Below are 24,944 nucleotides of genomic sequence, written 5' to 3' on the forward strand. Positions count from 1 at the left end.
ACAGGATTAGGTAGTGGGAGGGAAGACGATGAAGAAGCAATGTAGCAAATTATCTAAAACGTTTTGAAGAGCACGATCTGGAGCCCTTCCAAAGGACTAGCTCATCGTTGGGGCCTTGGGGTGCTGGCTGAGAGTCTCTGCTCTTGTCACGGACCAGACCTCTCCACATCCCTCTGAGACCTCACACAGTCACCGACTGTCCTCCAGCTCTCCTCTATCACAGGCAAGGGCATGATTTTGGAGCCACCACATAACGCAGAGCATTTTGTCAAGTGGGAGTCTACAGAGAACCCAGGCGTATAATTGACTCGTCCCAGAGCCATGTAAATGCTTAAGTGTCGATTCAAGTTGATTGGATAAATGGGTAATTGCACGATGCATGTAATTTCCTGATATGTTGTCGTGTAAGTGGGGCCAAGTGAATAGGAGTAGAAGAGGAGAGGGAAAATATTTTAGGTGCATTATTTCCCACTAGTTGTGCAACGGATCATCATTGATCCATGGCCGGTTTGGATGATCCACGGATTGGTTGGTGGAAAAAATACAAAAACAAAGTGCGCATTCACAGTCAATACCATACTGGCATGTCAAGGAAGCTGAAATATACTCAATGTAACACGCTAAGGCTAACCTCAAAATAGAATTGACCAAATAATACATTGACGGCAATGCAAATAGCCTTAGTAGACTTTTACTTTGAAGTTGGCCCATATCGTGACATGATGGCTTCCCTTTTAGACGTTTCTTTATCATAGCTTTGATTACCATTATAGTTGCGACCAACATAAACACAATGCTATCCCGAACTCATGTTCAATCCCTAATTTAAGACGCTAAGAAACGTCATTGTATGATATGGCAGAAGTCGCCGACGTAAGTGGCTAGCAGCTGGCTGTTAGCATTACCAATGTGTGTCTGGCTGGTAAGTGAGTTTGACAGCTGGTACCTGGCTTACTTGAATTATTTTTCAATAATCTGGACCAAGGCTACTTTGTAATTCACTCCTCCATGTTTAAAGGAAGGGAATGTGCCTTACATTGCACTTTGAGGCCTTTTTATTATTTCAAAAAAAAGATAAATAGAACTTTATCTTCATTTATTTTATAAAAAACTTTTGCCCATTAAAAAAGAGAAACATTCAACTCAAAATGTCAAACATAGCTGTTTAGATGATAGGAACACACCTTTAAGCCATTAATACCTTGTTATTTTACACATGGACCATGTATAAAATGAGAATGTTTCTGCCTTATATGGCACTTAAAAGTTTTGTTCTTAAATCCTAAACGGATAAAAAAGTATTAGACATTTTGAATTGATTTTGTTTAATTTCATGGGAACAAGCCTTTTACAAAATAAATGAACACAAAGTACTATTTATCTTTTTGTTGTTGTTGATCTGAAATAAGATCTGATCCGTGACTCAAATCAATGATCCGATCCAAACCGTCACTTTTGTGATCCTGTGATGACTATTTCCCACACTATATCTGTCCTTTTTATCTCAAGTTTAGAAATAACCAATCTCTATCAAGTGATTACCAGTAAATTGGAAATAACTTCATGACATTGTTAAGAAGTCTTTGGTGTTTTCCCAAACATATATTTTTCATTTCTCATTTGAAACATTTCAAATTTCACAAGTGGCAGCTGAGCATCATGCCTGGTGGCGCTGTTTTTGGCTTTTTTGTGACCCGGTGTGAGCTTGTAAATCCATGCCATGTCAACTCCACTTAGGAGCGCAGACTGCCAGCTCTTTGTCTTTTCCTCCCGAGCGGCATTGACTGTTGTCATGCTGTTTCATATTAAACACATGTCGTAAAAGGCAGCAACACTGGCCTTGAGGTTGCTTGGCACAGCTCCTTGCCCACTGCACACACTCAAGTGTAACACTTCCTTTAAAGAGCCCCCCACTTCACTTGTCTCACTGTAATTGCATACCTCTCTGCTCTCATCTCATGTAGCGATGCCAAATAACCCCCCAAACACACTCCTATGGCATTCATTGCACTTAAGCAAAACCTGTTTGTTAATAATGTAAATATTCTTCCTTGGCCGGACCTGAAAACACTTTTAACTACTTTATCACCGTTAGAGAAGGGCCACAGGGGAGACTGGGACATCTGAATTTGACTTCAGTCACCACATATTGCTTGTTTTAACATGGATTTCTTTCTGCCATCTCCTGATTAATTCAAAATGTGCAGTGCAATTCATATAGACTGAGAGGTTAAGTTGACATGTGCTTGTATACTTTTGTCTTTGGTTAATATTGATTCTTTCTTGAAACATGTCCATGTAAGGCACCGGGAGCTGTATTTGATTTATGTTGATATTGTGTACTGTTATTTGAAATATGAAAGACTTTTTATATTCCTGTGAGGGAGTTTGTTTGTTTGTTTGAAACAGATTTGATAGTATCAATTTGAAAAAAAAACAGCGGTGTCCAAATGTTCTCGTTTAAGGGCCGCATACAGAAAAATAAAAGGATGCAAGGGCACTTAAAAATTATTTAATTTTAATTGATCAAACAATAGAATTATACCATTTCAATTAAAATCAAATCAAGCAAGACATTATTATTCAACATTCAGAACCAAAACAAGTCTAAATCCTAGTAAGGTGACAGTTTCTAGAGGGTCATTAATGCAGTATATTCATAAATCAGATTTTGACACAGAGCAGAAAGTGGAAGAAACTATTTTATGTGTGTGTGTGTGTGCGTGTGTGTGTGTGTGTGTGTGTGTGTGCGTGTGTGTGTGTGTGTGTGTGTGTGTGTGTGTGTGCGCTACAAATTGGGGACATCATTCAGAATTTTCACATTCAAGTGGGGACCTCACCTACAAATGGGGACATTTTGGAGGTCCCCATCTTTTTGAGGGTCAAGACTTGATTTTAGAGTTTAGTTTGAATTGGGTTATAGTTGAGGTTAGCGTAATGAATGGGGTAGTCTAAGAAATGCATTGTGTCAATGGGATGTCCCCATTTTGCACAAGAAGAACCATGCATGTGTGTGTGTTTGTGTCTGCATATAAGCAGCATTTTAGAAATGTTAAAGCTGCGACCTGGTGCAAACAATCGTCATGCAGCGGCTGAATTAAGCCAGTCCCCAACTCCATCTTGTAACCAGATCAATTTAACCTGTCACTCAGTTTGTAATGTTCGTCTCATCAATATGTCATGTTACCTTGATTTTGAAAGTTACTTCAATCTGTATTCTTGTTTTCCACCCACAGATCCTACACCTGCATGCCTGTGCGGTTCACCTTGATTCAAACTCTCCCAGTTTTCCTCAGGAGAAAAATACCTGCACGGCGCACGCTAACCTGTTTTGTGCCCATGTTAGCTGAGATCCTCCTCTTGCACAACAAACTGTATATACTGAAACGTGCATACGCATGTTTTGTGATCAAATTGGCGTGTACGCACAGTTAGCAAAATGAGTGTCATTGTTTTTTATAGGCCTATGTGAACTTGGAATTTAGTTTTTCTCCACTTACACTCTGCTTTCCTACTTTTTGGCCCGGTTTCACAGAAAAGGCTTATATCAAGCATGATTGAGTGATCAGCTTATGTGATTGCTTTCATTTATTACAATTGTTTTATGTGTTTTAGATTGTGTATTAAGTATAAAAGCTCAACCAGGGACGGGGGTTGTAAATTAGCATTTGTTAAACTCTGTATGCTCAACATCAGCTGCTAGCTCTGCTTAGTGTCTACAGTATGTCTGATTGCATTGTCCCTGTTAAATAAACTAACTAAATGAAATAAGTAAAGCTTAAACGCACTCATTAAAAAGTGAACAAACATGTACTTGACAAGGCCAACATATACATGAATGTACTTGATGCAAGCAGCTTAAAGTTAGCTGCATGGTAAATAGACTGCTTTTTATATAGCGCTTTATCTTCACCAAATGGTGCCCAAAGCGCTTTACATTGCCTCACATTCCACTGACACCAGTGGTCGGCTGCTGCCATGCAGGGCGCTTCCAGGACCACTGGGAACAAATCAAGGTTCAGTGTCTTGCTCAAGAACACTTGGACATGGTCACCAGGGGGGAGGATCGAACCCACAACCTCACGGATGAGACGACCACTCTACCACTGAGCAATGCCGCCCCAAAAGTTAGGTGTGTGTCTGATATTTGTTTAGAATTCAGTCTACACTTTGACCATCTGCAAAGACTGCGGCTGCATTTATTGTCACTCTAAGTACAAAAGCGCTAAGTCGGCTAACAGCTGTGTTCCTCTACCATCCGTGTTAAGGACTGCCTTTCATTCTAGTGGAAAGTGAGAGACCAGTTACTGCAGCTGTGCAATAATGGGAGTCATTTATGTGACATAAATAATTTTTTACAAAAATCAAACATATAGTAAATAAACAGGTATGTAGCCTGGACATTATTTGAATTTCTTCTTTGTTAAACATTGCTGTAAAATACCGTTGTATTATGTTTTGCAGAAAGATGTGTGAAGTAATCGAACCTCAACTCAAGTGATGTTGTATAAAGGCTGTTCATGCATTTTTAATTGATGCCTTATGTTTTTGGTGCAAGGAATGCTAAGATTAAACTGAAATGGGCTCTATATTTGCATTTGAAATTGCCCCACAGAAAATGTTTCTACATTAGAAAATAGTTTACTGCTATATGCACAATGTGAATTTAAGAAATTTGAACTGTTTTATTTATTTATTTATTTTTTAAAGGAACCAATTGGCTGTTAATTACTAAGTAAAATATTTTATTTTATTTTATTGTATTTATAATTGCTGATTAATCAAGTAAAAAAATATTTTATCCAAATATTTATTTATAATATTTTCAAATACTAAAAGATTTGCATCCCTACAACCGCTCCATTATACTCTCATATTTTTATTGCTTACAGTTTTTCTCCATAGGTTTGGCACATTTCTTGAAACTGAGATGACATTTTCAAAATACCATGGAAAAATCCCAAAACTACCTTACAATTGGTCTAACTGAATGGCATTAACCATTGCTTTCATCAAATTACCAATGTCTTAAAACATGTCTCAATTGCCTCAGTGGATCTGTGCTAATGGTTGTGTACATTTAGCCTATAGTTACACAACCTGCCCACAATTTGAACATTTTCCAAATGAACGAACTGGATTAGTTGTTTTTCAGTCTAATGGCTATCCTCTCCAAAACATGTCAGCAGGATTTCAGTATGTAAGTCATAATATGCAAAATCATCTGTTCAATTGTCAAAATGTGAATTTCCATCGTGGCCATCTCATCGGGGCCTGGTTTACAACCCAGCCAAGGATGCTCATGGAGCTACTACCACCATACTCTCCTTTCCTCAATTCAATTGAGGAGTTTTTTTCCGCTTGGAGCTGGAGAGTGTATGAACATCGGGCTCAAGACCAGTTGATCCTACTTCAAGCAATGAATACTGCATGCGGAGACATTCACACCCTTTTTTTTCCTTGCTGCATTGCAAGTTTTATATATAATTGTATTTTGTTAGCTGTTGTGAGAATACATCTAATGATTTTGACTTGTGGTGCTCACAGAATGCCAAAGGGACGGTGCATTTTGGGGGCACTGACTACTTGTATGACATAGAAATTTGATTTTGACACATAGGTGAGCTGTTTTTGGGAGATATGAGCTTTTGCAGATGATCCAAAGAGTTGTGCAAAATCATCCAAGTTCTTTTTGGCAAAAGAACTAAGTGGATGAAGATGAGCCAAAGCATTTTAGAAGGATCTTTGCAGTTGTGACTGTCCCGACTCTTTGTTTGGGAAAGGAACTTGGAATGAAGCATGTGTGACCAGTTTTGGAATAGATATGTGCTTTTGCTAATAAACTGATAGGTTGTGCACAAATGTAAGTCTGTTTGGCTAAATGAGCTTGCAGTTTTTAAAATGTCATCTCAATTTCAAGAAATGTGCCAAACCTATGGAGAAAAACTGTAATTAAACCCTTGTTTCAGGTCAACTGGATTAACCTGCAAAACATTGCTCCTCACTAATACAAAGATAGATAGATAGATAGATAGATAGATAGATAGATAGATAGATAGATAGATAGATAGATAGATAGATAGATAGATAGATAGATAGATAGATAGATAGATAGATAGAAATACACTATACATTGTTAATGAGGTAAATGACTACTGTAACAGCAAATGTCTGTTTTGGTGCAATATCTACATAGGTGTATAGAGGCCCATTTCAACTATCACACCAGTGTTTTAAAGGCACAAGGTGTTTGCTCATTGTGTCAGAAGTCTAATGGATATTAGAAAACCTTTGTGCAATCATGTTACAGGGGGAAATAGCCAAGAAACACACAATTGCCTGGGTGACCCCAAATTTTGGAACGGTAGTGTATATAAACATGATGCTTTTTTACTTCATGGGGATTTCTAATTCTTGAAGCCTGTTGGGGGTAACCAAGTTAAGTTGCATTTAGGTGAAGGGGTGTTTTAATTGTGTGAACAAGAAAATAAATTCACTATTAATGAGAAGGAGAACTTTTCTCAGCACGGTCAGACCAGGTCAAAAGGATTAGCAGTGGTATGGAACATCCCCAAATCAACTGATCCTACCCAAGAATGACACACTGTCTAATAGAGTTGAGAGATGCAATGATATACCGGTACATATATAATAATAATGACATAAATAATATAATGTATTATTTCTTAGTTCTTTGCCTCACCCAATGACAATCAATAAGAGATTTGGTAAGAAAATGGATTGACAAACCATATCAGTAAGGGAATCGAAATATCAAAATTCTTATTTATTCCAAGTGTTTTAGCATCAAAGACTTTTATTTCATGAAAATGTTGAATTGGATTTGTTTTTTTAACCACTTGGGGTTTTATTGTTATATTAATTTGTAATGCTTATGTTAGTTAATATATAAGCTTTATATAAGAAATGTGTTTAAAATTATAATTCTTTAAGTCCGTTGGAGATAACCAAGTTAACTTGCATTTAGACGAAATGGTGTTTTAATTGTGTGAACAAGACGAGAAATTGACTATTAACGAGCAAAGAGAAGGAGACTTTTTCTCAGCAGGGTCAGGCCAGGTCAAAAGGATTAGCAGTGGCACCGGACATCCCCAAATCAACTGGTCCTCCCCAAGAATGACATGCTGCTCAACGTCGCTGGAATAGAGTCGAGAGATGCAGACTTAAGAGTGGGAATTAAGGAGAATATAGCTCATTGATTTGCAGCGCAGACAATCAAGAATTGAATGCTGTGTAATTAAGCAAGACAATGATCTACATTTCCGAATGAACTGTTGTGAATACAGGTAATAGAATAAAAACATTATTAGTATACACATGATCACAGTTGTTCTTTATGGTTTAACAACATCTATCGTATCCTTGTTTTCAACCTCGAATATTTATTTGTCAATATTTTGAATGGCTTTTATTTTCAAGTAACAGGCCACCATTGAATGTAATCTAAATAAAGAATGCAAAAATTATGTATTTTGTCGGGATTAGATTTGCAACGTTTGAAAATTGCCAAAAGCATTTTGAATTATATCGCTCAAAATCAATAGTCATTGCCAAGTAAAAGTTCCACAAAGTACAAAAGTTCCAAAACCAAAGCACAACGTACAGTAATTACCTTCAACTGTTCCCTCGTCATACATGTAAATAATGTATATTTTCAGAAGTTTAGTAAATTTATTTTTTTGCTGGAGTTGATGCCCATACACATATTCACACACTACTTACATGTGTTGAATTTTAACTCTTTGCAACTAGGCCTTTTGTTACATTTTAGCCAAGCTAAGTGTTCAATGTACTGCTTTGCAAGGCTGAACAATCCAAATTTTTGCTGGAATGTTGTAATTGAAATTCTATCAATATTTCCGTTGCATCTCACAGCAAGTCAGCAGAATCTTAAAAACAAATACAAGTGTAATCATCAATGAGGCAATTGGCTGAAGGTGGGTCAAACAGTCTTCAAAGCAACGTTGCAGCAGACCTGCATCATTCTTTGTTTCCAATTTACAGCGGTTCACCCTCAAGCTATATGCATGTTATGCTGTAGACAAGTGGTGAGGAAAGACACGGAATCTGCGGAAGGTCAAACAGTGAACTCTGACATCGGATGAAGGATGGGATCTCTCTTCCAACTCTGTTCCCAGCAACCCAGCGCTTATAGCAACACCCTTCTCCAGGCTCACGGCACCCTTGACATGCCAAGGGAGCATCCCACCAACAAAATGCTCACCGCAGTCTTCAAGACATTCTGATGAGCTTTAGGTTGAGAAAGATTTTGGGTTGACTTTGAAAAAGAATCTAAATGAGGTGCTGGTGAATGACGAGCTCTCGGTTCTGTTTAATCTGTTGGTCTGGTCGCTTCTTGAGTGCCTCATTGCCATGCATCACATCCCACATTCATTATGTTGGTCCATTTGAATGTTAGCAACTTTATTTTTCTTTAGCACACACAGCAGGAAAAAATCTCCACCTTCATACATTTAAATGTATTCTCTCAACATTTGAGAATCCAATGTGACTTGTTTGAACAAAGCAGCAATGAAGGCAAGGAGTTTAGTAAGACCTCAATACTTACAATAAAGCTTGAAGGCTCATTGTGCTGCAGGGCCATGCCTAATGAGAGGTTGCATGCCGGAGAGAGGTCTTTTTTTTGCAGGTCCAGCTCATATGTTGGAGAAAGATTTTATTTTCAAAATAGCATTTACAGTATAAGATCAAATAAAATAAGTATGGCCTTGTGAACAGAAGAACAGTTTAAATCAATTTAAATTATCCTGCTCAATAGTTTGAAATGGAAAAAAGAAAAGAACAAATGATTATTTTCTGACACTTGTAGGATAGAGAATGAAACATGGACATCATCAAGTTCTAGATAAAATACAATATCTTCAAGTACAAATGATCTATTCAAAATGGACGTACTAAACAGACTTCATGTCTAAATCGCGTGTTATGTGGATGTTGTATCATCCCACAAATGAAGAATTAATTATATATCAACAGGCTGACAGCTGTCCTGCAATTACAATACAATGATCACCAACTGCATATTGATTTGTTACCAAAGAGCCTTTTTAATAATAGCAACAACAACAACAACATTAATAATATTATTATTATTATTAATAATACAGGCACCACGGTGGCTGACTGGTTAGCACGTCCGCCTCCCAGTGCTGAGGACGTGAGATCGAGTCGGGCTTCGGCCTTCCTGGGTGGAGTTTGCATGTTCTCCCCGTGCTTGCGTGGGTTTTCACCGGGTACTCCGGTTTCCTCCCACATTCCAAAGACATGCATGGCAGATTAATTGAACACTCCAAATTGTCCATAGGTGTGATTGTGAGTATGGTTGTTTGTCTCTGTGTGCCCTGTGATTGGCTGGCAACCAGTTCAGGGTGTACCCTGCCTACTGCCCGAAGCCAGCTGGGATAGGCTCCAGCACCCCCGCGACCCTTGTGAGGAAAAGCGGTCAAGAAAATGGATGGATGGATGGATGGATATTAATAATACTAATAATAATAATAATAATAATCTTAAATTGCTATCCAAATGGCCAAATGTGGTGGGAAGTTTTTTGTTTTTTCTGATGTGTAGCAGCATAAATAAGTGTCACCGCCTCCACCGATACCAAATGAATGAAGGCTTAGAGCGCGGGACACTTTAATTGGAATTTCATGTGGGCTAAACTGAGGAGAAACTGATGTAAGTTAACATTTGGTAGACTTAATTGGTCGCTTTCTCTCCCCCCTCCTCAAATCAGGCACTTACAGGCTGCCGCTGAAGCTTCCCCGCTAATCTCCCATTTACAATCAATTCAATCGGCCAAACAAAAAAAGTCCGCCTCTCTCTTTTTTTCTCTTCCTGCTCAAACGGGTTCCATTGTGGCTCGTAAATTGCCTCAATCCCCGGTGATCCCGCAGTGGCGCGGGGAGCCAAAGAAAGATGTCCTCATGTTGTTGACAGCTGATTAACGCGCGGTGCCTCTCCAACGCGCTTAATCTCCTCCGCTTGGGCGCGCAGTAATTAAAGGCCTGGTTCGTCAATTAACGTGTTTGTGGATGCTGATGCAGTTGCTCAGATGTTGAAGAGGTGCGGGAGGGGGGACGTGCAGGAGGAAAAAAAGACCAACCTGGTAGCCTTCAGGTTGTTTACTGCTCCCATGTTGTCCGTGTCCGGCAGCCATAATGTGTGTGCAAGTGTGAAGTGAACGCTCTGCCTTTCAAATAGCATTGCTGTCGATTGCAGCGCAACGCATCTTAGTTACAAAAATAAATAATATCATAATAAAATACACAAACTACAACGTATTAGGGCCAAGCATAAACATGTGGCAAATTTATGTCTGTATAAAGTGGCAAATTGCTAGAAAAAAATCGCAAATTTGCTAGTTTATAAAGCAACAGATTTGCGAGAAAATAAATAAGGAGATAGTAATTGATTTATCAGAGATTCTTGTTAAGCATTCCCACTTTGAAGCGTTGAGTACTGCCAGCGTAGCAACGAATGATTTGGTCCATACCCTGAGGATTAGCATTAAAGTTAATTTATTAAAATGCATATTTACTTGTACATTTATGTTTCCAGAATTGGGCCTATTATTTACACATTCATAAAAAAATTGTACAAGTAGCTAAATTGATGTGTCGAATCTGCTGATCTCCGTCATACACTTGCATATACCTAAAGTATGATAACTTCTGATTGGTTAGTGTTAGTCAGCTGATAGGGGATCAGAAAGTGTTGTTGGTCTAGCTGCCTGTATAACGAGTAAAGTTAGAATTAAGAGAACAAACAAACAAACAAAAATTGAAATTAAGAATAAATCCGTCTCCATCCTGCCTTTTCATTTTATAAACAGTGTTGCATTAACCACCAACGAATCCTTACGTTAGACTATAGTTACGTGTATATAGTAAGTTTCAGAGGGGGGTTTCTCTCTCAAATTTACCACTATATAAAGTCTCAAAATTCGCCATTTTATAGAGTAGCACATTTGCGAGTTTTTTTGTCGGAATAAATATAAAAGATATTTGTATACGTGACCCTAATACCCCTTCGTAACTAACAGCTGCATGTTACAACATATTTTGCTTTTCATTGTAGGGAATTGTGGTGAATTTCACTTTCAAACAAATGGGGGGGGGGGGGGGGGGGGGGCTGAAACATCTCATTTAAAAATGGTTTGACAGGTGGTGAGCAGAGTCTCTCCCTGTCACATTATAAGTGAGTATTCAGTCAGGACTCTACAGGCCATGTTCAGGCCGCCTGAGCACTAATTGGCTGTTAATAGAAAGATCTCCATTTGGGAGCACGAATCTACCTCTCAACAGAATGTGTGCAGGGATAATATTGTTCTTGGAGCCGTGCGGAGAATAACTTGCGCTCTATTAATGCAGAGGTCCAGATGAAGAGCTGCGCCTGAGTGCTCCATTATCTCCAGTTGTGATGATGTTCTGAAGCCAAGCCCGCCACATGCATTCACTCTCCGCCATCAAGCCTCCAGAGGCCGTTTAGCTGCTTAATGTCATTCGTTTTCAAGGGTTCATGTTATTTTTGATCATTTACGACATTACGCCAGAGTCAAGTGTAAATGTGGTATTAGTGAGATCGTGCCTGTCAATAAATGTTGAGGCAAAGTGGCCACAGAGCACACAGTGGGACTGATCTTGTGTCTATGTGATTTTGAAGAGCACTTGACTATTACACTCATTTTAATTACCACAATAGTTTATTCTTTGGAAATTTACGCTATCATTAAAAAAAGAAAGAAGCGAAGTATTTTTTTTCTAGATTTTAAATTTTACTTTAAAGCTGGTTTTGTCCCCAATGATTCTCAATGCACATTCGCACACTAAACGCATCAAAATAAGACTTTGTTTTTCCAGTTTTATTTTCAAACATTTCAATGATGAAAACCATGTGGCTCAAACATTCATTATATAATAAGTTATAACTTATGTATTAACATTACAAATTCAGCGAAATGTACAACATAAAGATGTGCGCCTCAAATTATTCATATTTTAAATAGCATTTCCCTTTATGTACAATTCCTCTGTAAGATAACAGTCATCAAACTCAATCTTGACATAAAAGAAATTCTTATAATTAGTATGACAGGGGTTTGAAGGAGAATTGAGTTTAACTCTGGACTGTGTCCACCTTCTTTCTGACCATTCATAACTGTTAATCTTGGTGACAAATGTAGAGCATAAGGCAGTCTGTTTGAGGCCTCTCATAGTCTGGATGGATCACATATGGAGATAGAAGAGGCTGATTCAGCTCTGGAGCTCTCTGGGCTCTCTATCGGTGGCAGAAGAGAAGCTGTCATGCAGTTTCCTGATGTGTTTCTTCAGGTCAAAGTTGCGGCAGAAGCCCTTTCCACAGGTGGCGCAGGTGAAGGGCTTCTTGTCGTTGTGCGTGTGCATGTGGAAGGTCAAGTTGTAGACCTGATGGAAGGCCTTGTTGCAGATGGAGCACTTGTACTGCTTCTCTCCGCTGTGAGTCAATTTGTGGTTCTTGTAGTTACCTAGGAAGGGACACACAAGAGCCAATATTACATTTCCTGCAAATATTATAGACTGCAGTGGATTGCTAGAAGGGCCATTTGAGCATATTGAGGAAATATTTTTAACGATAATAATTTCCCATCTGGATATTTTTTTATTTTGTTTTCTGTAACAATGTATGCAAAAAAAGAAAAAGGAAAGAAGAAACCCAAGCCAGAAACTGTTCTAATGTTTACAGACGTGAAAACGTTTCACAATAGCACATGCATGCACATGGTTTGTCAAAACATAAGAATGAATGAGTTTGCTTTCAATTGGCGGCCGTGGCTCACGGTGTAGAGAAGGGTGTTTAATAACCAGAGGGTTGGCTTTTCGATCCCCGCTCTCCCCAAGTTATGTGTCGTGTCCTTGGGCAACACATATTGCCTCCAGTGCTACTCACACTATTGTATGTAACGTGTGAATGTTTGGTGGTGGTTGGGGGGGCTGTAGGCGCACATTGGTAGCCACGCTTCCTTCAGCCTGCCCCAGGGCTACTTAAGTAGCTTACTGACACCATAGTGTGAATGTGTGAGTGCATGAATAATGTATCCATTCCATTGTGAAGTGTATTTGAGTGTCGAGAAAAGTGCTATATAAATCTGATGCATTATTATTATTAATTAGGTCCATGTTACTGGACATTCTATTACTGGTGCTGTCAAAGTTAAAGTGTTAACTCTTTGATTAATCATAAAAGTCTATTACTGGTGCTGTCAAAGTTAAAGCGTTAATTATTTGATTAATCATAAAAAACTATCTCATTAATCATGTATTAACGCAGATTAATCGAATTATTAATTTGGGCAGCGGATGGTTACGTTAAAGGTAGCACAGGTTGTGTTTGAGCAATAAACATAACCAGGGCTGGACTGGCCATCTGGCACACTGGGTAGATGCCTGGTGGGCCGACCTCTTTTGGAGCTGATCTAGTGCTTTTTAATGATTACATTCCTGCATTTTACCCCAAAAGACTGGCCCACAATTTAAAGAGGCCGGTCCATTAATCCATTTTGAATATCCATCCATCCATTTTCTTAACCGCTTAGTCCTCACAAGGCTTGCGGGGGGTGCTGGAGCCTATCCCAGCAGGCTTCGGGCAGAAGGCGGGGTACACCCTGAACTGGTTATAAATTGCAAAATGAAACATCATCAACAAAGTGGCAAAAACTTGTTAGGACAAAGTCGGCCTGGGTGGTTTTTTGTGTGTGTGCCAGTCCAGCCCTGAACATAACCATAGGCATTAAAGTAAAGTATTTAGTAAATGTTTGCATATGAGATTCACAATGTTCATGTCAAACTACTTTTTTTGCCATTTTAAATTATGCAAGTAATTAACTGGTTAGAAAAAGAGGAAGATGAGAGTGTGCAGTGGATCAAAAAATGTTGAAGACATCCTCATAACATTATAATTGTTGAAAAAAATAACATACAATAGGTCCCCTTCAAATTTGACAGGCAAAAATGTTGATAAAAAAGCCTTTCTAATAAAGTGCTTAATCGTGATTAAACAAAATTCTAAAATATGATTAATCTGATTAAAAAATAGTAGGCTATATGTGCGCGTGTGTCAAGGCACGTCGCAACATTCACTTAAAAATATTTTATACAGCTCTGAACAGATCAGCTCTGAATAAACAATTCAGAATTTAGCCTAAATTGCAATTGTTGCATTTAATTCAACAAAACGTCAAACTATTGAATAAAAACGTAGTTCTCCTTGTAATAATTATAAAAGGTAAATTGCTTTCGGACCATGATGGCGACATCAGAGGGAAAGTGACAAGTAGAGCTTCCAAAAGCATAAAAGAGGCCCCGTTTTCTGTTTCCCCCACCAAGGTCAGCAGTTCATTGTGAAGTTATCGAGCCGCTCTGGTTCGCCTGCACTGACCAGACTTCATTAATCTGGGATTTGTGTGTTGAAGTCAAGAAGTTGTCAAACTTTGTCCAAATCAAGCGTGGTGACAAAGGGGAAGATAACGTAGATTCCCAAACCCAACTTTGCTGGGGTCTCGCATTTGACCCAGAGCAAATGCTGCCATCTTGAAGGGGGAATTAGTCAGTGGAAAGTGACATGTCCTCTTTTCACTGATGCTTTCGCGCTCGTCTGTGGGACCTGCAACTATTCGTCTTTTCAATACGTACACTGAAAATGAATAATAATAACTAGACAAAGTGCAATTTGCGTGAAAATCCTAAAAATGCTGAACTGCGCCACTGAGCTGTATCAGAGAGCTGGCAATGATGACAAATTGTATATATGAAAGTGTGCGTCGAAAGTGCGACTTTAAAAAAATTAAATGGTTGTCCCATTATAAATGAATGGGGAAAAGTTGATATTTAACGTTAGATTGTGCAACCACTGTAAGTAATGTGGAATCAGACGATACCTGGGAGGCGTGAATTTTTGAAGCAGTAAATTGAAATTTGAACGGTGTAAATCATCAATCAAATTATATGGGAGTTGTTACACGGCAAAAAAAGTGTAGAGAATAAAATGGCCTGATATAATAATAATAATAATAATAAAGATTAGAAACAACATATGTGGGAATGCAGTACTACTACTACTACTACTAGATTGATATACTATTTTATTCATCACGTGAGAGATTTCAGTAGTTCAGTCGTAATAATAACACTACTATACTAATCATAATGACACTAATAAATGTATTAAAATAAATAATTTACATGGGCGTTTACATGTTTAAGGGGGTAATGAAATTAATTCGCAGCGATTTTCTTTTGCAGTAATTTCACGAACTCAAACCAGGAGATGCTCCAGGTCAACAGACAAAAAAATAAGTTAATATTTCGATATAACATTTGCAATTATCTGTTACTGTATTTCTGAAATCATGCTGCGAGATATTTCTTTATGATTCACATAAAATAACAAAATAATTTAAAAACACAAGTAAAATAAATAAATAAATAAAAACATGAAGGGGACGACCCAATATATATATATGTATATATTAAGCCTCGGTGAAATTGTCTGTTTCTGAAATCAGCGTTTCTTTACCTTTTTGGTGGAATCCTTTTCCGCAGAACTCACACACGAAAGGTTTGTACCCGGCGTGGATCCGAACGTGTGTGTTCAGCGTGGAGCTTCTGTTGAACGCTTTTCCACACTGGTTACATTTATGTGGTTTTTCCTTTAACGGTTAGGACAGTAAAGATGAACAACTTGGCATGAAATGAACACATGTGTGTATGAGAGCGACTCTTCTCACCTGTGTGTGAATAATCTTGTGCCTGCACAACGTGCTGGCCTGTCGGAAGCCTTTCCCGCACACTTTACAGACGAAGGGACGGGCCCCCGTGTGCACCGGCATGTGTCTGGTCAGATTATAGTGAGCATTGAAAACCTGCGGAATTGGGCAAATGAGCATTTTCTATAAATAGGCTATATTTTTGGGACCGGTCCTTCCCACAAATAGATTTTGTTTTAAAATCATCATTATTATTATTATTATTATTTACAATTTGCTTCCAACTAAATTTCTGTATTTCGTTGTATAATATGTTTGTTTATTTTCTTATTTTTTAAAAAGGAGCTTTTCTGTTACCTTTCCACACACTTCACACGTGAAATTTTTGGGTTTTCCGTCTCCAGTGCCGCTACTGCTGCTGAGTTTATGAGTCTTGAAGCCATTCTTTTCGGTCCCATGCACACCGTGGTTTTCCTTGACGATCTGGTCCAGCTGCCCCGGAAGATGCTCCTTGTGAGGGTACTGATGTGTGGGAATCTTGTCCGTGCCCGCGCTGCCGGTCAGTTTGGCATTTTCCAGGAGCAAAATTCTGTGATGAGCGGAGATGGAGGCCTGAGCCTGAGGGCTGCTGAGCCAGTGTCCGGCCAGAAAGTCCGATTGGGGATAGGCAGAGTCCAGGTAGTTGAGATAATAGAGGGAGCCGCCACTTGGCATCGCGACAGCCTGGTGGATCACCTGAGGTTTCACTACCCTGCTTCCCGTCGTCAACACAGGCTGCTTCAAACCCGAGTCTATCTTGGCGCACATGCCGCAGTTCCCCTTGCACGGCGCACTCGCGGAGCCGCAAAAACCTCCCCTGAGACTCGCCCTCCAAAGCTCCGAGTAGTTCATCAGGGCCTTGGCCTGGAGGTCGTAGCCGAAAGGCTGCAGCGGAATCATGCAGGGGATCGGGGAGCAGAGCCCGAGCACTTTCTTATTACCCTCTGCCCGCTCCTCTGCGCTCCCTTTGGGCTCCGAGCTCTTGGACATGATTCGGTCTATGGAGAAGGCGAGCGTCTTGGGAGCCGCGGAAGGTCCGGTCCTACCACAGGACATCACTGTCTCCAGGGATCCAGCGCTTGACATTTGCTGATGTGGAAGTTTTCTTCCTCTTTGAAGCGGAGCGCAACTTTTACGCCAGCAACTGCCGGGACATCCGACTTGCTCCTTGCAATTGTCGTTTCAATCTCTTGTGCTTCCAGCAGGAAAGACAGGAGGACACATCAGTTTAATAAGCACCTTGCTGCCACCCTCGTACACATTTGCATTCAAATGGGAACCCCGCTGCAACAATGGCATCCAGGGGTGATGGATTAATGCTCATTAACTAGTGCACACAAAATTACCAGGACACTCGTTAGGGCGACGAGGAAGACGAGTTGAGAACAGCACACAAAAAAAAAGAAAAAAAGAACAAGAAAAAGGTTGCAATCGTAGCTCCTGGAGACTGAATGAATTTGGATCTGAGTTAGCCTCTTTAATGGTCAGATGGGTGTGAAAAAAGAGGCAAATGCTCTCTGTGTCATGTTGGCATGAGCACCGCCCAAGTGGATTAATGTCTCGGTGTCTTGTGACATCAGCGTGCACCCCAACTCTTAAATGTGTGAGTGTGAGACGCCCACTTTGATCGGCCCGCCTTCAAATATCTACACATTTATGCTTTTGACAAAATACTTATGAGCTCATTTAAATATTCTAATAGCAAGGAAACGTGCCTGTTCCAATTTGTTTAACACATATCCTCCCTTACATTCTAAAAAAATAATTGTTGAACCAATTAAAGATTAAACAGAGAATTGCTGACCAACATAATAAAATTACTTCAAGTCGTAACACAGGGTTGAATAAAAATTAATCCAAAGTGAATGCATATTAAATTAATCCAAAGTGAATTTAATAATTTTAATTAATTATGAGTTTAATAAACTTAATATAGCATATTTACTATGGATTAACATAATTAAATTGGTCAACAATTCTCTGTTTAATCTTAAATTGGTACAACAATTCTCTTTTTACAGAGTGTACTTGTTCACACTGTAAAAAATAATAATATAAATAAATAAAAACCCGGTAATTTTCCAGCGACTGGGCGCCAGAAAAAATACTGTAAAATAACAGAAAATTATTTTCTCGTAAAAACAAAATTATTCCCCATAATTTTAATTAAATTAATAATAATAGTAATAATGATAATAAGAATTAGTTAATTATTTTTTATTTAATTTTATTCCATTAAATAACAGACAAATATTTGTGAAATTACGATACATTTGTGAACGTAATTTACAATCAATATATGTATTTCTAATGTTTGAGGTTTTTGATGTTGTTGTAAAAGAACAATAATATGGGGGGGGGGGGGGGTGACTTCATGTTAGGCTATAAAATCAGTTCATTTTTGCAAATTAAATATTTTTAAAAAACAGAATTTAAAAAATAAAATAAAAGTAAAATTCAGTTATATATTAGTTGTGTTTTTAAAAAAATATATATATATTACAGTGCACTGTTTGTATGGATTACAAGAATCCGAACGCGCCCTTTCAATATGTCCACCTGTTCAAGAGCAGGAACCCCCTTTGGATCCCATTAAAGCAAGTTCCCTATTCAAAAGAGGCCGTTTCCAGAGAGGGAGGGAAAGGGACAGAAGAAAAAGCCCGCAAAGTTCTTTAGTTTTTCGCTGCTAAGACGCTGCGTGAACATAGTTTTGTGTTCTCTTTTTCCAAAAATGGAGGGATGGATTAAAGCGCGGCAAGCAGAAAAGAAAAGACGTCGCTTGTCCAGAAGTATGCAAGGAGAATCCAAAGGGATGCCTTAATTCCTTTAAAGAGGCATACACAAAGTTTGCTGGAATCCACAGTGCTGTGTTGTGCTAACAAAGAGCTACAAGGGCCGAGTGCAATTCATGTGTTCACATGCAGGCCATTTGAGCACATGCAGGCGCTCCCAGAAAGAAGCTCGACCGAGAAAGGATGACTGTGGTGATAAGTCACTTGGAGCCCCCCCCCCCCTTCCCACACACACATTCTCACTTACTTTGACCACAAAATCTTCAATTTTCCAACATGGGCGAAGGTGACGATTCAACCCCGGTTCTCTAGACTTACTTAACCTAGCATGTTGCTGTCCTCCAACACTGTTTGTATTCCTGTTAATATTCTTATAATACATCCTGACTCTGTTTTGTTCTACACCTGCATCTCAGCATGGAAGAATTAGTGCCTGTTGTCTGTGTGCTTCTCATATGTAAATGCAGCAAAAATACTTCAATTTAAGTGTATTCAGGCACAACTGGCAATCCATCCACACAATAAACATTGATCCTATTGCTTTAACTCTGGCCCCTCTATTCAACTCAAACAGCAATTAGCTCAAGCATTGATTTAAGGGGACCCACGATTTTTGCCTGCAGGCATGCAGAGACCATGCAATTTGCCTAGCATAATAATAATCTATTATCACTATTTATGACGTGTTATTAAGTACACAGATTTTGCATAGACAACCTAAGCAATTTATTTGGTTACTTGTTGTGTGCTTTACAATAACATTAAGTAAATAAAACGTAAATAAGCAATTCAACTGCAATATGTGACTTTGTAAAGCATTTTGTGACAGCTAAGGCTGTTTGAAAGCGCTATATAAATAAAGATGACTTGACTTAACCTAAGCTGATTGCAAAAATGACTGAAAAACTGATGGTTTTAAAAGGGAAGTTTTTTATTTGTGACTATATATTGCTTTTCTGTATATTTTATAAAAAACATACATAACATTCACATCAAAAAAGAAATGCGCTTGAATCTGCAAAATAATAATATTGCATGTACAAGTCTGCGTATGGGTGAAGTGCAGACATATAAAAAACAAATTGACTTTATCACTAGTTTCTCTCTGCCTTTTTACATCTTTACAATCCAGTACATTACTGTATTTATTTATTCAAATATTTAATGTATATAAATTACAGTTACTTACTGTATTTACTTTTACAGCAATTCACTGTAATCTAGTTTACAACCGTTTCTTGTATTCTACATAATTTACATGAACTTACTGGCAACTAAAGTTGCCAGTAAATTCCTGTAAATACACAATACAGTATGTCGTTGTAAAATCAATTCATCCATTTTCCTAACTGCTTATTCCACAAAAGGGTCACTGGAGCCTATCCAAGCTGGCTTTGGGCAGTAGGCGGGGTACACTATGAACGGGCTGCCAGCCAATTGCAGGGTACACAGAGACAAACAACAACCCACACTCACAACCACACCTATGGACAATTTAGAGTGTTCAATTAACCTGCCACACATGTCTTTGGAATGTGGTAGGAGACCGGAGCACCCAGAGAAAGCCCACACAGGTACAGGGAGACCATGCAAACCTGACCCAGGAAGGCTGAAGCCTGGACTCGATCTCACGCCCTCTGCACTGGGAGGCGGATGTGCTAACCAATCAGTCACCACGCTTTCCTATAGAGGTACCTTCCAAAATCCAACAATCTTTACAGTATTTACCTGTAATTCACAAATACATGCCAAAACATAGTTGCTGTAAAATATACAGTATTTTACCGCTAATTATACAGCAAATTACTGTACTTTGTTTTTACCCACAATGCACTTTGTTTTACCCATAATGCATTGCTGTATACAGTTAAATACTGTAAAATAAAATAAAAAACAAGAAAATACTGTATTTTTTTACTGTAGATTTTACAGAAATGTGTTACAGTGTAGAAACCTGACGGAGGAGCAAAAAAGCAGACTGGTAATGAAAATAATGTGTTGGTGTTGAGTGGTAGAAGGTAAAAAACTTTTAACATATCCTTATGTAAGTAAGGAACACTTAATTTCACTCGACCAGACAGACATACCCCGTGAATGACTTGAGAAGGACAACATGCTCCGCTCGTCTGCTCTTGCTTGTAAGGGGGGGTACTGTATTTTAGTTGTTTAAATATTACTTTTAAACTATATGGTTTATATTTATTATAGCTATAAGTTTCTAGCTTGTTTAAAAGAACACAGTAAAATAATATTAATAATAATAAACATATATACATATGTACTCTAACATTTTGGGGGTGCTATTGTTTATTTTGCTGAAGCACCCTCAAAAATGGGTTAAATACGCGTCTGCTTGACAATATGTTCTATGCAGCCCCACTAATCTAAATACGGTATTCTGGTTAATACTGTGTTAGTGGAATATGAGATAAACAGCTAAATCCAGCAGTTTTGATCAAGATCAGAAGTCGGCCATTTTGCCACTTGCTGTTGAGTGAAAATGACATCACAGTTACTCAGGGCTCAGGTAACAAGCATTCACTGCTCAGCTTCAGAAAACAGGTAAGCTCTGATTGGTGCAGCCAGACAGGCGGTTCTGGCTAGATTTGCGGCCTGGACAAAATATTCCCTTGGTACCTCCCGTCCCTGTCCTCATTCCCACCCCACCCGGCCCCACCGAAAATGGACTTGCCACCAAAACCTGCCACCAAAGCAACAATCGATACATTGGCCCCGGTTGCAGAAATAAATTACAGCGGTGGCATTATTATTTTTTTTGGGGGGGGGACACATTTCTTCAACCTAAATCTAATGTTCTTCAAGATGAACAGTGGTGTTGTAACAACTGCAAAAAAGCTCAGAAATATTTTCTGTCACTTAAAATCTAAATCTAATCTAAAAGACAAACAAAAAACTTCATTTCTGTAGACAACTGTGTCCGAAGGAATGACAATGTGACCCAGCCCCTTTTATTTGCGAGTGGCGAGCAGTTGCCATCCTTCGCTGGTTGGATTTAAGGCTGTACGATATGGAAAAAAATTAATATCTTGTGGTTTTTGTCAGACATCTCTATTCTTTGGTCTTTGACTTTGTTTCAGTGGATGAATGGACTTCCCTACTTGTTATTAATGTATTAACATTAATTTTATTTACTTGCATACTTTACTACTCATGATATTAGTTAATTTTATTGAGTGTTATTTCATTTAACTTGCCTCTACTGCAAGACTGATACAAGAACAATATTACATGGGTTCAGTGAAAATTAAGCAAAATCTAAATCTAAAAGGATCATGTGTAAAGAGCATTGTTTATTAGAACTTGGTGACAGTAATCAACATTCAAAAGCTTGGCAATAAAAAAACTGAATTGAAGTCACATTGTACTCCAGTGTGATAAAAAAAAAAAATTCTGAAACATAAGTTGTTGTTGTTTTTGTGTGCCTGCATGCGTTTGTGGGTCTGTTTATCCTCAACTGTCTCGTTTAACTGCATTACTGTGTGTGTGTGTGTGTGTGTGTGTGTGTGTGTGCGTGTGTGTGTGCGTGTGTGTGTGTGTGTGTGTGGCTTGACTGATTCAAATAAAAGTTGTTCACTCGCAGACGTTGTGACGTGTGAGGACTCACAGGAATTCCAGCGATGTCAACTGTCAGCCTGGATCAAGGTTTGACGTTTGGTGGCTCCCATTACAATACGTTGCTTTGCGTCACTTAGGTTGCTACATAAATATGACATGGGCGGTCATTCGGCCGCGTACATCAGCGTACATAAGCTCCCCTCCCCCTTGCCTGCCTCGAGTCTCAGTCGCAAATTGACCCATCGCCCACTCCCCCTCTCCCTTGCTTTCTGATTTGAGCCTCATCAGCAAGTTGACGTGACGTTGAGGGCGCCCCAGCACTCACTCAACCACCTCGACATGGAAATGTGCGGTAGTCTAGCAAGTAAACTAGCGAGTGTTGTTTAGATTTTTTTGGGCGCCTGTGTGCCACTGCGCCCTTGGTCGCCCAGGTTAACCATAGCAAAAACTGCCACTGCATCTAGAGCCCTGAGCAACATTGATGTCATCTTCAGTTGACAAGAAGTGGCAAAATGGCCGCCCCGTGAGATGGATAAATACGGCTGGATTTCGCTGCATAACTTATGTTCCACACATGTAATATTAATCACAATGTCCCATTTAGACTAGTGAAGTCATATATAACAGATCATTGTCAAAAAATGTTTAAGGATGACTTCCCCTTTAAAGAAGAGGTGAGTAAGATTTAGAGCCATCAAGTGGTTAACTAAGCAAATGCAACAATTTTAATGCACATGCGATATGGTGCCTGAGAGAGACCATATTTCGAAAGCTTACCACCAATTACAGTACTACCAATTATTATTTGGAGTGAGCGATCTAGCGAGCACCCCGGTGATCAGTAGAGAGCAAGAGTGACTATAGTTAGAACTAGCTGGAGCGGCTAACAAGGGCGGTTAGCAGGAGAAGCTAGCAAAAGCGTCAAAGCAGAGGGAGTCAAGCAGGGCCCGAATCACAGGACTCAGCATTGATGCCAGCCCCAGTTGTGGAAGGTAAGCACCACCGCTACATTCGCCAAGTTATTCTCCTTTGGGTATCCGTAGCTGAAAGATGATTAGGAAACATGTCAGCCTCCTGTAAGGCGCCTTGTGACCTATGTACTGTAATATAATTAGCGATTACTAGATCTATGATTATATGCAAAAAAGATGTACGTTGATGTGAACGAACAATTTTTTTTTGCATAATATTGGAATTAATATACAAGTATGAATGATTAATTCACCACCACATATGGCGTTAAATCCTACACACCGTCCCTTTAAATCACACTGCTCAAATACTGTATGAAGGTCTCGTTTATCATCCTTCTCTCCCTAACATTAACTGCATGTCTCTTAGGTCACCCTCTTCTTAGATCTCCTTAGGTCTATCCTCATCACCCTATTATTGTACCCACTACTGTATATCCCCCTTTGAAAGTGTCCAAATTATCAAAGTTTGTTTTTTCTGACTTTATCCACTAAACATCTAGCATTCGCTGTCCCTCTGATGAGATCATTTATATTCCTATCCAAACTGGCCACCTCTAAAATGAACTCAACAACTTCATATCTACCAGCTTCAGCTCTGTCTCCTCTGCTCTCTTCAGTACCACTGTAACTCATAGCAGGACTCACCACTGCCATATTGCCCTTTTCTTTATGCTAACAGAGAGAATATACCACAAACAGTGATCCCAAAACTGTTGAATATCTTTTCAAACCCTTCCTAATGGCATCCATCCATACATACATTATCTGTACCGCTTTATGTTTCAAGGGTGAGACAGCACATATCCCAGCGAGAGGAATTTTCGATGACAATAAGAGAAAGAATGTACATGTTCTAATGAAGTAAATTCAAATGGCTGTCTTTTTCCCAACGGCTGTTGAATACTGATGATTAAATATCAAGCTGATAATGTACCAAACTGTGGCCCACACATCTCATCACAGGAAATCACAGACAGTTGTCCTCATACGTTGCACCCATGGTGACAACTTTCACTGACGTTAAACCTGAATAAATGAGAGCAGAATGTGTGAGTAGAATAAATTTTACTCTTTCAACATACTAGTCCTACTACATTTGATACTACTTTCAGATATTAGCACATCTCATAGAAGAAACCATTGCCCCATGGGCATAGGGGGCAGTGCCCCACAACTTTGTTTACATGGTATTGGTTTTCATATGGTCCAGATGCCCGAGCCACTTCATCTGGCTCGTCTCCAGGAGCCTTTTTCGGATAGTCGAGCTTCTCACCCTATTTTAAGAGCCCTGTGGAAGCTAATTTTGGCCGCTTGTATCTGGGGTCTTGTGCTTTCGGTAAAGACCCACAGTTCATGGTCACAGGTGAGGATAGGAACATAGATTGACCGGTAAATTGAAAGCTTCAGCTTTCAGCTTAGCTCCTTCTTCACCACAACTCACCTATACAGAGTCTGCATCACAGCACAGTAGCAGACACTGCACTGGTCTGCCTGTCACCTGTGTTAGTGAACAAAACCCCAAGATACTTGAACTCCTCCACTTGGGGCAGTATCTCATCCCTGACCCACAGATGGCACTCCACCCTTTTACAACTGAGGACCACGGTCTCAGATTTGGAGGTGCTGATTTCATCCCAACCACTTCCCGGATAAAAGCAGCCGAAATGAGTTACCTCCGCAGGGTGTCTGGACTCTCCCTTAGAGATAGGGTGTGAAGCTCCCAGTCATCCAGGAGGGACTCAGAGTCGAGCCGCTGATCCTCCGCATTGAGAGGAGCCAGCT

General features: G+C 39.3%; 1 protein-coding gene across 1 annotated transcript; it reads right to left on the bottom strand.

Annotated features, from left to right (window-relative positions):
- Nucleotides 1-11,943: 11,943 nt before the first annotated feature.
- Nucleotides 11,944-17,375, bottom strand: fezf2 (FEZ family zinc finger 2). Its single transcript, XM_077572254.1, has 4 exons — nt 16,139-17,375; nt 15,803-15,937; nt 15,592-15,724; nt 11,944-12,544 (listed from the first exon to the last, which is right to left on the bottom strand). Exons 1-4 carry the CDS (start codon nt 16,904-16,906, stop codon nt 12,294-12,296), a joined length of 1,287 nt encoding a protein of 428 aa, XP_077428380.1. The 5' UTR covers nt 16,907-17,375; the 3' UTR covers nt 11,944-12,293.
- Between the last annotated feature and the right edge of the window lie 7,569 nt (nt 17,376-24,944).

Source organism: Vanacampus margaritifer, chromosome 8 (assembly GCF_051991255.1).
Source record: "Vanacampus margaritifer isolate UIUO_Vmar chromosome 8, RoL_Vmar_1.0, whole genome shotgun sequence".
Classification (NCBI taxonomy): Eukaryota; Metazoa; Chordata; class Actinopteri; order Syngnathiformes; family Syngnathidae; genus Vanacampus; species Vanacampus margaritifer.